The 17,705-nt window shown below is 40.3% G+C and overlaps 1 protein-coding gene across 1 annotated transcript in view; it reads right to left on the bottom strand.

The window, feature by feature from the left end:
- MYH15 (myosin heavy chain 15) overlaps positions 1–17,705 on the bottom strand; it is a 139,282-nt gene that overhangs the window by 4,878 nt on the left and 116,699 nt on the right. Inside the window, exons 36-38 of the mRNA XM_064495687.1 lie at positions 15,441–15,566; positions 12,437–12,607; positions 9,775–9,879 (exon numbers count right to left, since the gene is read on the bottom strand). Coding sequence (XP_064351757.1) covers positions 9,775–9,879; positions 12,437–12,607; positions 15,441–15,566 — 402 coding nt within the window. The remainder of the gene's footprint in view (positions 1–9,774; positions 9,880–12,436; positions 12,608–15,440; positions 15,567–17,705) is intronic.

The raw sequence follows: 17,705 nt of genomic DNA, 5'->3' as shown, positions 1-17,705 counted from the left end.
ACACTTCTGCTTGTTTCCTCCTTAGTAGGTTTTAACCAATATCCCCCAGGACACAGCACAGAGGCAGCAGACAGAAATGCCCAGTGTTTCCTTGAAAGAGGCCTATTTGCTCATCTTAGTAGCTGTGGCCCTAGGGGCAGGCTTCTAATTTAACACACATCAAGCAGCAAGGGGCCGACTACAATACTTTCTAGTAACCAGGGAGGTTGGTGGGCACCATCTTCACACTCTCCCTCTGCCTCACTTCCAGTTCCTGGTATCTTTTGGAAAGGAATGTTTGGTGTCCCAGTTTTTGTGGCTCCCACCAAGGGGATACGCTTTGAAGACTTGGCTCTGGTGGCCAGCTGGACTTAATTTCATAGGTCCTACAAGACTGCACCAAAGAGTTTTTAACTGGCTACTACCCACTCCTCCCCAGGCAGAAGCAGCAAACTGGAAAGCCTGGTAAAGCCAGTGGGTGTCATCTTCATGCTCTCCATCTGCTCCACCCCAGGTCACCAGTATCTCTGAGAAAGGAGCTTGTGCACGGGTCTGGTGCACTGGCTTATGTGGCTTAATTCCAGACGGCACATCCCTTGATATCTGCTCTCTGGTGGCCAGCAGGGCTTGTGTTCACAAGTTCAACAGGATAGTAGCAAAGAAAGAAACAGTTCTTAACTGGCTATCACCCCAAGGGTTTGAGAGAAAACAGACAGAAATGCCTATCTCCCAGTCTTCCTCTGAAAGAGGTATATTTGCATATTTTAAAAGCTCCTGCCTGAGGACCCAGCTTCCAATTTGCCTGCACCTAGGTACTGACTGAGATCCTCCCCTTGGGACACTGGCAGGTCTTGGACACCCTCAATTACTAGGACCCAGAAGAACAAAGAAGGCTGCTTAGACAATCAAAAAGGTTTCAGAGACAACCGAGAGTTAGGGTAGTGTTGAACAATAATGACCATCTCCCGCATGAGATTACTCATTCAAGGCTGGGAGAGTTAGTTGTTTTATCTAATGCATGGAAACCAACACAGAAAGTAAAAAAAAAAAAAAAAAAAAAAAAAAAAAAAAGATGAAGGAGAAGGAGGAGGGTAAGGAGAAGGAGGAGAAGAAGAAACAGAAGAAACAGAGGAATATGTTTCAAATGAAGGAACAAGATAAAACCCCAGAAAAGGATAAAGATAAGTGATTTACCTCATAAAGAGTTCAAAATAATGAACATACTCACCAAGCTCAGGAGAACAATGCATGAATAAAGTGAACATTTCAACAAAAAGAAAGAAAATATAAGAAAGTACCAGTCAGAAATCACAGAAATGAAGAATAGGATAACTGAACTAAAAAAACAAAAACAAAAAAACAAAACCAATAGAGGGGTTCAACAGTAGTCTGGATGAGGCAGAAGAAAGGATTGATGAACTTCTAGACAGGGTTGTGCAATTCAACCCATAAAAGTAGCAAAAAGGAAAAAAAAGTGAAAATGAGTAAAGATAGCCTAAGAGATTTCTAGAACAACATAAAGTGGACCAACATTTGCATTATAGGGGGCTCTCAGGAGGAGAAGGGAGAAAGAAAGGGACAGAAAACTGATTTGAAAAATTAATCGTTCTTAACCTGGGGAGGGAGACACACATCCAGATCCAGGAAGCCCAGAGAGTTCCCAATAAGATGAACCCAAAGAGACCCACACTAAGACACATTATATTAAATAGTCAGAAGTTAAAGACAAGGAGAGAATCTTAAAAGTAGCAAAAGAAAAACAACTCGTTATACACAAGGGAAACCTCATAGGGTTATCGTATTTTCAGCAGAAACTTTCCAGGCCAGAAAAAAAGTGGCACAGTATATTTAAAGCGCTGAAAGAAAAAGACCTGACAACTGAGAATACTCTAATAGCAAAGCTGTCCTTCAGAATTGAAGGAGAGAGAAGTAGTTTTCCAGATAAGCAAAAGCTGAAGGAGTTAAGCACCACTAGACTCGCCTTACAAAAAATGTCTAAGGGACTTTAAGCTGAAACAAAAGAGCACTGATAAGTAATGGGAAAGTAGAAGTCTCACTGATCAAGATTAATGTAGGTTAAATTCAGAATAATCTGTTGTAATGGTGGTGGATAAGACACATAAATCTACTAGGTAGGTTAAGAGCCCAAAATAGTAAAAATAACTATACTACAAAATTTTGTTAATATGCAAGATACAAAGATGTAAATTGTGACATCAAAAACATAAAACATATGTGAGGGGAGAGTAAAATGTAGGTCTTTAGAATGCACAAAACTTCAGTTGTCATCAACTTAAAATAGACTATTACACATATAGGTTGTTTTATATAAGCCTCATGGTAACCAGAAAGCAAAGCCCTGAATACACAAAGCATAAACAGAAAGGCATCTAGCATACCACTACAGAAAATCAACAAAGCACATATGAAGAGAAGAAGAAGAAAAGAACAGAGGAATTACAAACCAGAAAACAATTAACAAACTGTCAGTAAGTACATACCTATCAATAATTACTTCAGATGTAAATAGACTAGATCCTCCACTCAACATAGAGTGGCTGAATGGATTAAAACAAAACAAAACAAAACAAGACCCATCTATCTGCTGCCTACAAGAGACTCATTTCAGATGTAAGGGCACACACAGATTGAAAGTAAAGAAGTGAAGGGAATGAAAAAGATATTACATGCAAACCCAAACTAAAATAAAGGTGGGGTAGCTATACTTAGACAAAACAGACTTTAAGACAAAGAGGGTCATTATATAATGATAAAAGTGTCAATCTAAGAAGACGATACAACATTTATAAATATTTATGCACCAACATAGGAGCATCTAAATCTATAAGGCAAATATTATCAGACCTAAAGGGAGAAAGAAACTGCAATCAATACTAGGGAACTTCAATACCTTGCTTTCATCAACAGATATATTAGATAGAAAATCATTACAAAAACTTTCGCCTCAAATGACACATTAGATCAGACAGGCAGATGCAGAACATTTCATTCAAAAACAGAATAAACATTATTCTCAAGCACACATGAAACATTCTCCAGGATGCATGATATGTTAGGCCACAAAACAATTCCTAATCAATTTAAAAGGATTGAAACCATATCAAATATCTTTTCTGACCACAAAGTATGAAACTAGAAGTCAATTACAAAAAAAAAAAGCAAAAAACAAAAAAACACCAAAACCGTGAATAACTCACAAATATATGGAGACTAAACAACATGCTCCTGAACAACCAATGGGTCAAAGAAAAAAATCAAAAAAGAAATTAAAAAAAATACCTTGAGACACATGAAAATGAAAATACAACATATGAAAAGTTATGAGATGCAGCAAAAGCAGTTCTAAGAAGGAGGTTCACAGTAACAAATACCTACATTTAGAAACAAGAAAAACCTCAAACAAACAACTTAATTTTACACCTCAAGGAACTAGAAAAAAAAAAAAGAGCAAATGAAACCCAAAGTTAACAGACAGAAGGAAATAATAAAGATCAGGGTGGAAATAAATTGAGACTAAAAAGATAATAGAAAAGATCAAATAAACTAAGAGCTTTTTTTTTTTTAGGATAAACAAAATTGTTAAGACTTTAACTAGACTCACCAAGAAGAAAAGAGAGAAGATTCAAATAACATCAGACATGAAAGAGGAGACATTATAACTAACACCACAGAAATACAAAAGATCATAAGAGACTACAAGGAACAAATATGCACCAAAAAATTGGACAACCTAGAAGAAATGGATAAATTCCTAGAACATACAACTGACCATAATTGAATCATGAAGAGATAGAAAATCTGAGCAGACTGATTACCAGTAAGGAGATTAAATCAGTAATCAAATACCAGGACCAAAAGTCATCAAAAATCAAAGTCCGGGACCAGATACCTTCACTACTGAATTCTATAAAACATTTAAAGAATACCAATACTTTCCAAACTCTACCAAAAAACAGAAAAGGAGGTAACACTTCCAAACTCATTTTATGAGCCCAGCATTACCATGATACCAAACCTGGAGAAGGACATCACAAAAAAAGAAAACTACAGACCAATATCCTTGATGAACATAGAACCCAAAAAATCCTCAAAAAAATTAGCAAACTGAATTCAGCAGTACATTAAAAGAATCATACACCACGATCAAGTAAGATTTATTTCAGGCATGCAAGGATTGTTCAACATCTGCAAATATAATCAGTGTGATATACCACATTAACAAAATGAATGGTAAAAGTCATAAGATCATCTCAAAAATGTAAGAAAAAAGTTTTACAAAGTTTAACATTTATTTATGATAAAACCTCTAAACAGTGGATATAGAGGGAACATACCTCAACCTAATAAAGGTCATATATGACAAACTCACGACTAACACAATACTCAGTGAAGAAAAACTGAAAGCTTTCCCTTTAAGATCAGGAACAAGACAAAGATACTCATTCTTGCTGTTTTTATTCAAAGTAGTACTGGAAGTCCCAGGCAGAGCAATTAGGAAAGTAAAAGAGATAAAAAGCATCCATATTGGAAAGAAAGAAGCAAAACTGTCTCCGTTTACAGATGACATGATATTATATATAGAAAACCCTAAAGATATCAATAAAAACTGTTGGAACTAATAAATGAATTCAGTAAGTTTGCAGGATAAAAAATCATACAAAAATCAGTTGTGTTTCTGTACACAAATATGAATTATCAGAAGGAGAAATTAAGAAAACAATCCTATTTAGAACTGCATCAAAAAGAATAAAACACTTACAAATAACTTTAACCAAGGTGGGGTGAAAGACTTGTACACCAAAAACTATAAGACACTGATGAAAGAAATTGAAGAAGACACAAATAAATGGAAAGATATTCCCTGCTTGGAGGAATTAATGTTAAAATATCCATATTACCCAAAATAATCTACAAAGTCAATGCAATAACTATCATAATTCCAATGGCATTTTTCACAGAAATAGAATGGAAACACAAAAGACCCAAAATAGCCAAAGCAATCTTGAGAAAGAAGAAAAAAGCCAAAGGTATCATGCTTTCTGATTTCAAACATATTACAAAGGTGTAGTAATCAAAACAGTATGGTATTGGAGTAAAAAAAGACACACAGATCAACTGAACAGAATAGAAAGCCCAGAAATAAACTCATATATACAAGGCCAATTAATTTATCTCAGAGGATCCAAAAATATATAATGAGGAGAAGATAGCCTCTTCAATAAATAGTGCTGGGAAAATTGGACAGTCACATGCAAAAGAAAGAAACTTGACCACTATCTTACACCATACATAAAAATTAACTCCAAATAGGTTAAAAACTTCAATCTAAGACCTGAAACCATAAGACTCCTAGAAGCCAACATAGGTGGGTAAGCTCCATGACACAGGCCTGGACAATGATTTTTTTTAAAATTTGATACCAAAAGCAAAGGCAACAGAAGCAAAAATAAATAAGTGAGACTACATCAAACTTTAAAACTTCTATATAGCAAAGGAAACCATCAACAGAATGAAAAGGCAACCTGTGGAATGGGAGAAAATAGTTTCACATCATGTATCTGATAAAGGGTTAATATTTAAAATACATTAAGAACTTATACAACTGGATAGCAAAAAATTTTTTTAAATCTGATTAAAAATGAGTAGAAGATCTGAATAGACAGTTTTCCAAAGAAGACATACAAAAGGCCAACAGGTACATGAAAAGGTACTCAACATCACTAATCATCAGGGAAATGCAAATCAAAACCACAACGAGATAGCATCTCACACCAGTTAGAATGAACTATTATCAAAAAGATAAGAAATAACAAGTGTTGGCAAGAATGTGAAGGAAGGAGAGTCCTTGTACACTCTTGGCAGGAATGTAAATTAGTGTAGCCACTATGGAGAGCAGTAGGAAGTTTCCTCAAAAAATTAAAGATAGAACTACCATATGATCCAGCAATTCCTCTTCTGGGTATTTATCTGCAGGAAATGAAATCACTATCTCAGAAAGATATCTTCACCCCCATATTCACGGCAGCATTATTTACAATGGCAAAGATATGGAAGCAATCAAAGTGTCCAACAACAGATGAATGGATAAAGAAGATGTGGTGTATACACACACACACACACACACACACACACACACACACGAATATTACTCAGCCATCAAAAATAAGGAAACCTTGCCATTTTCAACAACATGGATGGACCTTGAGAGCATTATAATTGGTGAGATAAGTCAGTTAGAGAAAGACAAATAATATAGGAGCTCATCTATTTGTGAAATCTAAAAAAAATTAACTCAGAGAAACAGAACTGACTGGTGGTTGCTAGAGGTAGGGGGTTGGGCGAGGGTGGGAGAAATGGGTTATTGCAATCAAAAGGTACAAACTTCTAGTCACAGGATGAATAAGTTCTGGGAATGTAATGCAAAGCATGGTGACTATGGTTAACGATACTGTATTGTACACTGAAAGTTGCTAGGAGAGTAAATCTTAAGAGTTCTCATCACAAGAAAAAAAGAACTGCAACTGTGTGTGGTGATGGGTGTTAACTAGACTTGTGATAATCATTTCGCAGGGTAAACATACATCAAATCATTATGCTGTACACTCCAAACTAATACATCATTATATGCTAATTATACATTAACATAAAGGAAGGGAGGGAGGGAGGAAAGGTTGGTTTAACCAAACTTTCCCTATTGTCTAGAGCACCCCTCCCCCAGCTCCACCTTACAGTACAATCTGACAGTAGAGAATTAATTACTAATTTTAAGCTTCCTAAGGTGAGGACCAATATATAAGGCATAGCCTGATTAGGGAAATGAGACAAGTCTATTTTATAAATAAAACCCCCCATTGTTTTCATCTTCCTATCCCACTATCTCTTTTTAAGAAATCTGAAGATTCATAGAAATTTGAAATTTTCAGAAATTTGGAGATTCACAGAAATTATGTGTTTATAGGGGTTTCTAAAACCAACAGAGGTTAAATTGCTTAAAACCAATTTACTGAGGTGAGTGAATTTTCTGTGTGGTAAAGGCGGCCACAGAGGAGAAAACTGAAAAAGACTAGGAGTAGCTGCTCATGTCAATGATGTTCCTCCCACGTGGGAGGCAAAGCCTTTACTGGGCTTCGGCTCACACCTGAGTAACTGTGGTTGCTATAGTTGTGCGTGGCAGCACAATTTCCCTTCAAGAAATGAACTTGCCATTCAGCTGTGAGGAATGCAGGTACCCGAAAAACCTCCAAATGTGGTGCCTTTCGGATCTGCAGTGGCATTTACACTGAGATCACACACTCCCCAGGCAACCCCCAGCCAACAGCTGGGCACAGCAGAGTTACCAGGGTCTGGCCTTTTCTGCCCAATGTGGGACTTCTTTGAGGCAGTCTTTGTGCTGGAGACTTGGTCAGAGCTGCACGGCAACCTGAGGCTTCTTCCTTCACCCTTCCCTTTCACAGGCGTCAGACTCACCCGACTCACACTGTGGTCTGAAAGCCTTCTCTGCCTCATCCTGCTTCTCTCCCCTTTATCTTTCCCAGGTGTTACCGCCCATAAGTCTCTTGTACTTCTTACTCCATCCTAGCATCTGGTTCCTGGAGAACCCACCGAAGACCAAATTTTGTTTTCTCATCCCTAGAAATGAAGATACTACATTCATACTTAGATTTGGAAGGATTAAATAACAGCTACACACAGATCCCGGAATTTAGGAAGCAGGCAAAAGTAAAATGGAACAGGTGGATGGAGAGTGGGAGGCAGAAAACTGACTTCACCTTCTGTAACAAATACAGGTTCCTAATCTATGTCCTGTTTTATAGCATATTTTTTGAGACACTAGAAAGAGAAATAGGATGAATTTCCAAATGCTAGAGGGACATACCGGGGAAGATTAATGCTCAGTGGGGACTGGCCATAGAACTACTGTGGATGGGGTCACACTTGATTCCTTTTCAGTGTAATATCATCTTCTCAGATTTTTCCCAGGAAAACCATATTCATGTCCCTTTCAAAATGAAATTTTATAAAGGCATCTATGATGTACTGCCACAAAACACCCTGCCTCATTGTCCTGATGGTCATTTTGATGTTAAAGAAGAACAGATTGAATTGATTCAACATCTACCTTGAATATTTCAAAACAGGTATTGATTTCAAGGAATGTGGAGGGCTCTCTAATGTCTCTTTAAACTTACAGGGTCTGGCCTAATATCTTGCATAAAAAGGTACTCAGTAGGTTTTATTTGATTTGATGGCAGAAACATCATTGCATTACTGAATAGATAAACTCTAAGCATTGTGCAGACACTTGGAAGAAATTAAGAAATACACCTTCATATGAGTACACGGGGAACACTAAGATTATTGCTACGAAGAAACAAAGATAAAAGCACAATAGAATGAGATTGTATCCCTTGGGACAATGAAAACCAAAGAAAATATAGCTTTGGTGTATTATTGTATAATAAACCTGTTTACAGAAGAAACCAGTAAGAATAATCCGTAAGAAAATAAAAAGAAAAGCATAACGAACAAGCGGCACTTCACTTCCTCATGTTTTCTTATCCTCACTCAGAAAAGGAGTAGAACAGCACATCTTTCACGTTCCCCAGGTGTCTGCTCCCTCAGCCACTCACACCACGGGCGCATCCCCGAGTAGCTCTGATAATAATCCCTAGCATGTCTAAAGAAGTGTCAGACTAACTCATCTTAGAAAAGAACCACTTATTCAGCAGAGAAGAACTAGCAAATAGCTCATTTCATCTTAATTAGCCCAAGATGATGCTGCTGAAGCACTCTGCTTTCTCATCAGTGCTATCCATCCTACCACAAGGGAGGAAGACTTTGATGTCTCTGACACCAGCTCAGCCTCAGGGACCAGCATCAGGACTGCAGATCCTGCGTGAGGCCGTCCGAGTTGCCATGAGATAGGCGCCTAGGATGAGTTTGCCTTTTCAGTGGAACAAGCTGTACTGTGCAGCGGAGAAAGTGACCTCTGGCATTTGTGTTCAACAACTGAAATATGTGCTCCTACTCTGCAGGGAAGTGCCGGGACCCAGAGCGGTGAGCGAGACCGTGCCTCTGCTATCATGGAATCTCTGATCTCCATTTGAAAAAAATGGAAGAAAGGTTAGAAAATGAAAACAGAAGTGAGGGAGTACATTGCTACTCGGGAAATGCATTAGTTACTGATAAGAAGTCTGCCCACCTCTTTTCAATTACTTGCTTAGACCACTGCTAGACTGCAGGAAAACAGTCAGAGAGCTGCAGAGACCTCTCAGTATTTGCTGTTTCCACCTGGCACCAGCCCCAGATAGAGTCCTCGGCGGCCTGCAGTGTCTGTGTGACTAGAAAACAGAAATGGAATGGGCCCCCTGCTCCAGTTTAGCCAGCGTCCCTTGTAGCCTGCTGGCTGAGTCGCCACCCTGGTCTCTGCCAGTCACTTCATTTACACATTGTTCTCACTCAGCCTCTCACAGGAAGGCATCTTTCCGAAAGCGCTGCAGACATTATGTGTGAAAAAACAAGGCAGTATAAATAGCTTTCTGCTGCTAATTGCAACTTGCCACTCACATTTTGCTTCCGGAGAGCTCTGAAAGGGACCAACCCAAACCAGTAATAGCACAGGAGCCCTGGAGGGCCAGTCCTGTCTCCCGCTGAGGGAGAGCAAGGATGGAGAGAGAACCACCTGAGATCTTGGGGGCCAACTGGCGCTTAAAGGAGCACATTTGCCCAGGGTGGAGCCCAGCCAGGCAAATAGGGAGTGGTTTCCCAGAGTACCTGATAGGTCAGCTCCTTGATGCTTCGCTCCAGCCTGCGGGCTCCCCTCTGGGCCTCTGCCTTGCGACCGACCTCGCTCTCCAGTTCACCTTCCAGTTCACGAACCTGCAAGCAAACCATGGTCTCAGACCACAGGCAGGCAGCCAGCAAGCCGTGCCAGCATGGTGTTTGCCAATTGGCACGATCCTTTGAAACACAGTGACATCGTTGAGGGCAGATGTGTCCACTCTCATTCTGGCAGTGGTGAGACAGGGCAACCTCTCTGGGAAAACTGCCTCCCAAAAGTGAGCTGGTTGAACTATGTGAGCTCATAAAAGGGCTGTTTAGACTCTAAAGGATGTGAAAGGCTAATCCATGCAGAGGTGATAAATTTCCCCTCATAGATAACAAAATTGCACACACACGTGTGTATGCATGAACGTACAGAAGCATAGAGAGAGAAAAAGCTACACATAGCGCTCCTGGAGGTTTTAGCCAATATACGACCTCATCTTAAGCTTCTTTCTCCATGTTCAGCTCTGACTCTAGAGAAATCAGACCCTCAGTCTGTGTCACACATAAGTCACCCACAGCCCCACAGCCTTGCTTTGAGGGAGAGCTGCAGTACAGACTAATAGCTGGCCTGCAGCTTTATCAAGTTATACGAACAAGGTTAACATAACATTCATTCAGCAAATATTTGATGCCTACTACACACCAAGCACCAGGGCCAAGGATACAGCAAGGAACAAAACAAAAACCTCTCCAACCGTAAGCCTCCATTGTAACAAAGGGAAACACAAAAACCGAAATGAAATGTAGAATGTGTGAGATGGTGATAAATGTGTGGAGGGAAATAAAGCAGGACCCAGGGTAAGGGGTAGGGATTTGATAGGGGAGGGGTGCTGGCTGCCCCCCTCCTCCCCTAGGGGTCCTGTCCCTGGCTCTCTCCTGTCCTTTTCCTACACAGATACCACCTTTTTTTGGGGGGGGGGTTGTTTCATTGTTATTCCTTTTTTAAGTGATTAAAACACCTAAGGGGAAAATTGCTTTATTAAAGCCAATCCTAGACATCACATAATTTCACTGTAAATATTTCTTTATGTAATTCTAATAGATAATGGTATTATGATTATGTTGTTAAGAAATTCACCGTATTTCCTTAGTCTCATCTGATATTCAAAAACTCACTGCTACTGAGTTATCATTAGTTCTAGGACAAACGACAACTGGAAATGAAATAAAATCCTGCAGTCTTAAATTTGAGATGGAAATACCAGTATAATTCATGTATTTTTCAGGGGGGAAAAAAAGGCATATTCCAAGTTCTTTGTTTTTATACCTACATGCTTTTTCTCTTGTACTAAAAATCTTGGTGCTTATATATGTTGTTGGATAAATAATTATATTACTTTTATTGCTAGTAGCAATAATAAGATAATGTTATTTTGAAACTACAAACGCAGTTCATTTTATTTGCTATTTTGTTTTGTCCTCAGATACATTCCATGAGGGATGTACAGACAAAAACACTGTATTTTAAAGTCCCAGGAATAATCGTTCTTCATGTTTTATGCTCCTCAACTTTATAAATAGTTGGCTTCATTTGCTTCCATTAGTGTTAAAATTTTAGGGATGGCTGTATTTTTCTCTTTGATTTAAACTTTTTTTTAACAATTATGAAGCATGTAAGTGTTTCATGTGATTTTGCAATCAAAACAGCTAAATAAGGTGCATTCAGAAGGCCTTTCATCTGTGTTCCCCTCCTGTGGGTAGCTGTTTTTATGAGTCTTTGTTTTATCCTGTCACCATTTCTTTTTTGGAAATATAAGCAAATGTGTACATGTCTTTATAGTTCTCCTCTTCTGCACAGAAGGTTGTACACTCTCCATACTGCCTGCACTTTTTATCATCATACAGCTAGTCATGGCCCCCTGAACATTACAGAGCTCTTCCTCATCCTTACTAATCAGCCTGATTATATGACTGTACCATAAATATGCATTGGCATTCTATTATATGGATACTCCATAAATGTGCAAAGGCAATACTTTCTTTTTCAGAGGCCCTTCTGTGCCGTGAAATCCCAGTCAAATATTCTTTCCATCCTTACAGCCTCTGTCATGTGACCTGCACATTGATATTGAAACTGATTAAATCATTTTTAAAATTCTATTCTCAAGATAGGTCTCTTATTTGTTTTTAAGCTCCCTAAAGGCAGGTACTACATCATTTCTGTCAGTCCTTACCATATCTTCACTAAGTCTTTTTGATCCTTCATTGAGTCGTTTCCCTCCAGTTTCTCTGGCTGTTAGGAGATGGGCGTTCCCCACAGAGGAAGTAATGGGAGCAAAGTCACAAAAAGCAAGATTGTGAGGGTGTGTTTGGAAACAGGGGGTCACTCTGGCTATGGGGAGCCTAGCGCTGGTGTGGGTGAGGGGAGGAGATGCGTTCTAACTTAGCAGGAAGGTGGATTTCATCCAGTCCAAGAAAAGTCCTATTTGGTGGCCCAAAGTCAAGAAGAATAAATGAATATACTGAGATCTGACCCTGTCAAAGATCTGAAAATGCTACAAGCAGAAGTGATGAGGGAGGCAGGGACTCTCTGGTGCAATATTCTGGGACAATCTGACTTCAGATTGGAAGTTGTCAAGACCCCACAATTACACAGGCCAACTCCTACCCTGGATTCTAGTTTCTGGATTTGCTTCCTGTTCCCCATCAGGGCAGTCTGTTCAGCATTAGCCAGCCTTTCTTGTAGATCTTTAATTGTCTGCTCCATATTCTTTCTCATCCTCTCCAAGTGGGCATTGGTATCCTGCTCCTTCTTCAGTTCTTCTGACATGTTTTCTACCTAGAAAAGGAAGGAAAGAGACTGAGACAATTCAGTAGCCAACTGAGCTTAACACTTCTACCCATGATCAGTTCCCGCTGTGACTAGTGTCATGCCTTGCCTCTGTGGACTTAATCTCTTCTCACCACGCTCTCCCCAACCTCTGTGGCCCTCAAGTTTGTTAAACATAGGCAACTGAGATAGCAGTAGCTAAGGACAACAGTATGGAGGTTCCTTAAAAAACTAAAAATAGAGTTATCATATGATCCAGCAATCCCATTCTTGGGCATATATCTGGAGAAAACTTTAACTCAAAATGATACATGCACCCCAGTGTTCATAGCAGCACTATTTACAATAGCCAAGACATGAAAACAACCTAAATGTCCATTGACAAATGACTGGCTAAAGAAGATGTGGTATATATATAAAATGGAATACTACTCAGCCATAGAAAAGAATAAAGTAATGCCATTTTCAGCAACATGGATGGACCTAGAGTGAAGTAAGTCAGACAAAGACAAATATATGATATCACCTATACGTGAACTCTATAAAAAAGTGACCCAAATGAACTTATTTACAAAACAGAAATAGACTCATAGATATGGAAAACAAACTTGTGGTTACCAGAGAGGAAGGGGGAAGATAAATTAGCAGATACAAACTACTATTTATAAAATACTATTTATAAAATAGATAAACAACAAGGTCCTACTGTACAGCACAGGGAACTATATTCAATAGCTTGCAATAACCTATAATGAACAAGAATGTGTATATATATATATGTATATGTATATATATATATATATGTATATGTGTATGTATGTATGTATAACTGAATCACTATGCTATACACCAGAACTAACATAACATTTTAAACCAACTATACTTCCATTAGAAAAAAAGACAGCAGTAGCTACTGAAGAAATTAGGGTAAAGGGTGGTGGAAACAGACCAAAGATGACGTACCATATGAACATCATTACACAACACCTGTATGGAAAGAAAGATGACCAACTGAAGCCACCGTTTTTAACTGAGTAAAGCACCAGGACACGTCCTGTAGCATCACACACCAGGAAAAGTGTGGAGTGCTGATGAGAATGTTTTTCACGTCTCACTTCTACAATTCTGTGATTTACAACTGCAAACAAGTTTAGGCTCTAGGAATTTGGCAGCAACAGATGCTCTCGGTGCCAATAATCTGGCACAAGGAAGGTTAATTCTTGTGAAGCCTGCTCTTGGCTTTGGTTGTGTATACAAGGGCTTGGTGTCTTGATGCAATTATTAAGAACTGTTTCACGAATCTCTCAGTACCTATAATGTAAGAACACTGCCCTCCCAGCCAAAGTTTCTCTGTCTGTCAGGTTACCAACCATCTGTATAATGTAAGTGTGAGACGTCTGTGCAGATGGTGAGGGCAAAGAATAAATTATGGAGGCAACTCTGGGTTCTGCTATGTGGGGTTGGAACTCAGAGCTGAACTACTAGAGAATTAAAGTGGGGAAAGAGGTAGTGAGTTCATTTTTCAACATTGTCAAGAAAATCTTATAAAGGCAAGGTTGAGCTGATAGAGTCTTCCTAATGTGTGACAACATAAATTTACCAAGCAGGAGTAGAAGCTTTTTTTTATTCCTTTCTACCTATGGGGATGTTCATAAATGTCAAGCCTATTATTTTTCCTTGGCCAAACACTTTCCGGCTTTCACACACCTCTTTTTCTGTCAGAGAGCAGAGTGTCTGCCTTGATTACAAAACGGCCAGTGACCTGCATGCTTTCCCATTCTTCTAGATTCTACAGTGACCTGGTAGCTAGGATTTGGTGCCAAAGTTTTGTTTAGTTCCCCAAGCGCTAAATCACTCAGGCAAACAAAAACATAAGCTTTTCCCTTCCTTTGAATTTTAAAATGACTAATGTAAAATCTAATTGAGTATCTTGTCTCTGCTGTTTCCCTACTTTTTAGCAAGAGGATCAGCTTTCGATCATATAGCAAGGTTAGGACTGCTGCATATGGTTGTGGGTCTGAGGGACTGACTATACAAAGTCACTTGATGGGGATGGGGTGAGTGGAGGCTGAAACCAAGCCAGAAGCTCTGCTCAGTCAGCACCAGGACCCAACCAAAGCTGGGTCCTTCACACACAGGCTTCCCACCTCCCTCCTTCTGCAATTATTTTTTTTCTGAGAATTGCCTTCTGCTTGCCATGCCTTTTGAGAGAAGTCTGCAACTGCCCCCAGGGGGTGACCAGAGGGTGTCCTTTTTCAGTTCCCACCAAGGTGCAGTCAAGGCAGACAGCCAGCCAACCCTGAGCTTAGCATCATTTAGGAAAAGCACTGCTACGAACAATTTTAAACTTGCAAATAAAGATGGTACTGGGGCCGTGAAGCCTTTCTTCACCAACCTGATTCTGTTACCGAAGCAGCAGTATGGGTTGTTGAAAAAAAAAAGGGAAATAAATGTTCTTTGCAGATCACCATCATAAAATTATTATAGACCCTGGGAAAATAGCTATTTGTAAGGAAACACAGGAAGAAGTGTTTCTAGACACTAGATATATAGATTCACAATTGGAAAGTGGATTAACTTTTTAAAAAATTCTCTTGCTTTCAAAAGATTTTGCTTATAGCAATTCAGCTGCTCCTTTTCATCGCCTGGATAGGTTGGAAGGGAGGAGCTAATTGGCCTAATTTTTCAAAATAGGAACAGAGGCAGAGGGGTCAGCTAACCACCCCCTGGCTATGCGGAGCATCAGTGGAATCCTTTCTGGCTGCAGCTCTGCCCCTGCCCCTTGGCTACTCCTCCCATCAGCTCTGGATGACGGGAGGGAGCAGGCAGTCAATGGACCCACCTCGGTGGCTGCCTTCCTGGCCTTCTCTTCTGCGTTTTGACAACCCTGCACCGCCTCTTCAGCTTCCTTCTGCATCCTGGCAACATCCACCTCCAGTTTCTTCTTCTGGCTGAGGAGACTGGTGTTCTAAGGAAAAGCAGCATCCTTGTTAGGCAAGTTGAGATCAGTGATGCCAAGGCAAGCTGGTCGGTCCAAGACCTGCAATGGGCGGGGCTCTGGCCGGCAGGGCGTTCTTCTCTGGTCAGCCCTATTCGATGAAGCAAGACTTCTAAGCCTGGGACACCACGTTAGAAAAGCACCTTTGCCTTCAAAGGCAGACCTGAGTGCAAGGGATTTCATCCATTCGAGGTTCCAGACTGACAAGATGACAGCCTGAATCAGAAAGGAGAAATGGGTCCAGACAAACTACAAGCCCTGAACATGTGTCTAGTTTTAGGCTTGTAGAGAAATATGTTTTTCTGCCTTTTGTTCTTTGATGGGGAAGAAACAAGTATCCTAGAGCAACAGTCAGGGTCAATAGCAGACATCTGGAAAGCAGGGGCTTGGGAATTAAAAATCAGTTTCCAGCACGCTGCTCCTGGGGAGAAAAAAATCTTCTTCATTATCTACCTCCCTTTCTATCTCAATTTGCAGTGAGGGGGTGGGAAAAGTAGCTCAGAGGCACCTCATCCGCCAGCCCTTAGAGGAGGGTGCTTTGTGTTCTGTGGCTGATGCTGCCCTAATTCTTTCCTTCCTGAGGTTGTGACATGAGAGGCTAAAGCTCTTTTTTGGTCCATGTTTGTGGCACAGCTTTTCTGAGGGTGTGAAGTCTTAGCATAGAGAATGTATTTAAAAGGCACAGCCTTTCTATTTTTAATTTCTCCTCTGTTTTTTTCCACTTTTCCTCTAACTAGTGCCTCTCTCAGTGGCAAGATTAAGAGTTCGAAATAGGAATAGAGATATCCCAGCCTCACAGGCTCTACTGGCTTCCTCGATGGTGTGAAGCGTCTCCGTCAAGGTTGCCATCCTCTGTCCTCATGGAGGGCCAGGCTCTGTGCACCCCTAGCTTTCCCGCTGCCATGGGTGTGGAATGGGGGGTCAGGGTATCTCCCTGGAATATGTTAGGATGCTCCCTGCACATAACTCCACAGAAACTCTTTCCTTGTAAAGGAAAATACAAGTATAAATGTTGATTTGTTTATATATAGAATGATTTAAAATCTGCTAGGGAGATGAGGGTTACAATCTTTTCAAGCTGAATGATTCTTTAATTGGTTCTTTTGGGGAGCAAGGGGGCAAGGAGGTATTGAGCAAAAGGGAAATCTAGACTGTCACAGCTCAGGTTTGAAAAAGGGTGCATGTTATCAGATAAGGATAAGTTTGGCCTCATATGTTTGTTCTAGGCTAGAGATTTGGGAATGCAGAAGGGATGTTAGAGCAGGCAGATAGCTAGATGTGAGCAGAGAAAAGGGGACACAGGCCAAACGGCAGGAATTGGGCAGAAAGGAAGATTACAGGCCAAATACAGGAAACCACACATCATGTAAACAGGGGTCCCTGGGCAGAAAAATAAAAGGAGGAACCTCTGGGCTGATAAGTGGTCACACATTTTGGGGTGATGAGAGGCCTGGAGGCCGACAAAGAAAGATGGGAAAAGGCAGGAATCTCCAGTGTCCGAATGTAACCTCTTGCTCATTATGCCCTCATTTCAACAAAATTAGCCTTGCAGATTAGAAGTACCCATCATGCACCGATGCCATGACACTTCCGATCCAGACTAAATAAGGACAAAAATCCCTCCTCCCTTTGGGAAGGTGGAGTTGGGATGAAAATCAGGGAATATAACCCCAATCCCTTCCTTCCCCAGTGAATATTCTGTTCATTCACTTTTATACCCCATGTAATCAACTTGCCAAAGAAACTCAGGGCAGCTGCTCACCAGCCTGCCCACTCTCCCCTTGACAGCGTACTATCCATCCCTTAATAAATCCCTGCTTTTCACTCTCTTAACGTCCATGTCCTGTCTCTGAATTCTTTCTGCAACAGGAAAAGAACCTAGTCACCAGCAAAAGTTCCATAAAATGCTTGTTATATGTCAATCAGAAGATTGACAGTGTTCTAGTAATTGCAAGGTATCCCCTCATGGCTTAGATAGGGGAGGAACCCTTGTGAGCAATATATCATCTATGCCAGAGCTGTTCGAGAGTAGTCCCTGGATCAGCAGCATCACCTAAGACCTTGTTTGATTTCTGTGTTCTACTGTGAAGATTCTAATTCAGTGGGTCT

The sequence above is a fragment of the Camelus dromedarius genome, chromosome 2 (assembly GCF_036321535.1).
Source record: "Camelus dromedarius isolate mCamDro1 chromosome 2, mCamDro1.pat, whole genome shotgun sequence".
In the NCBI taxonomy this organism is placed as follows: Eukaryota; Metazoa; Chordata; class Mammalia; order Artiodactyla; family Camelidae; genus Camelus; species Camelus dromedarius.
Note: the sequence above shows the minus strand (reverse complement) of the source record. Positions and strands in the feature narration are given on the sequence as shown.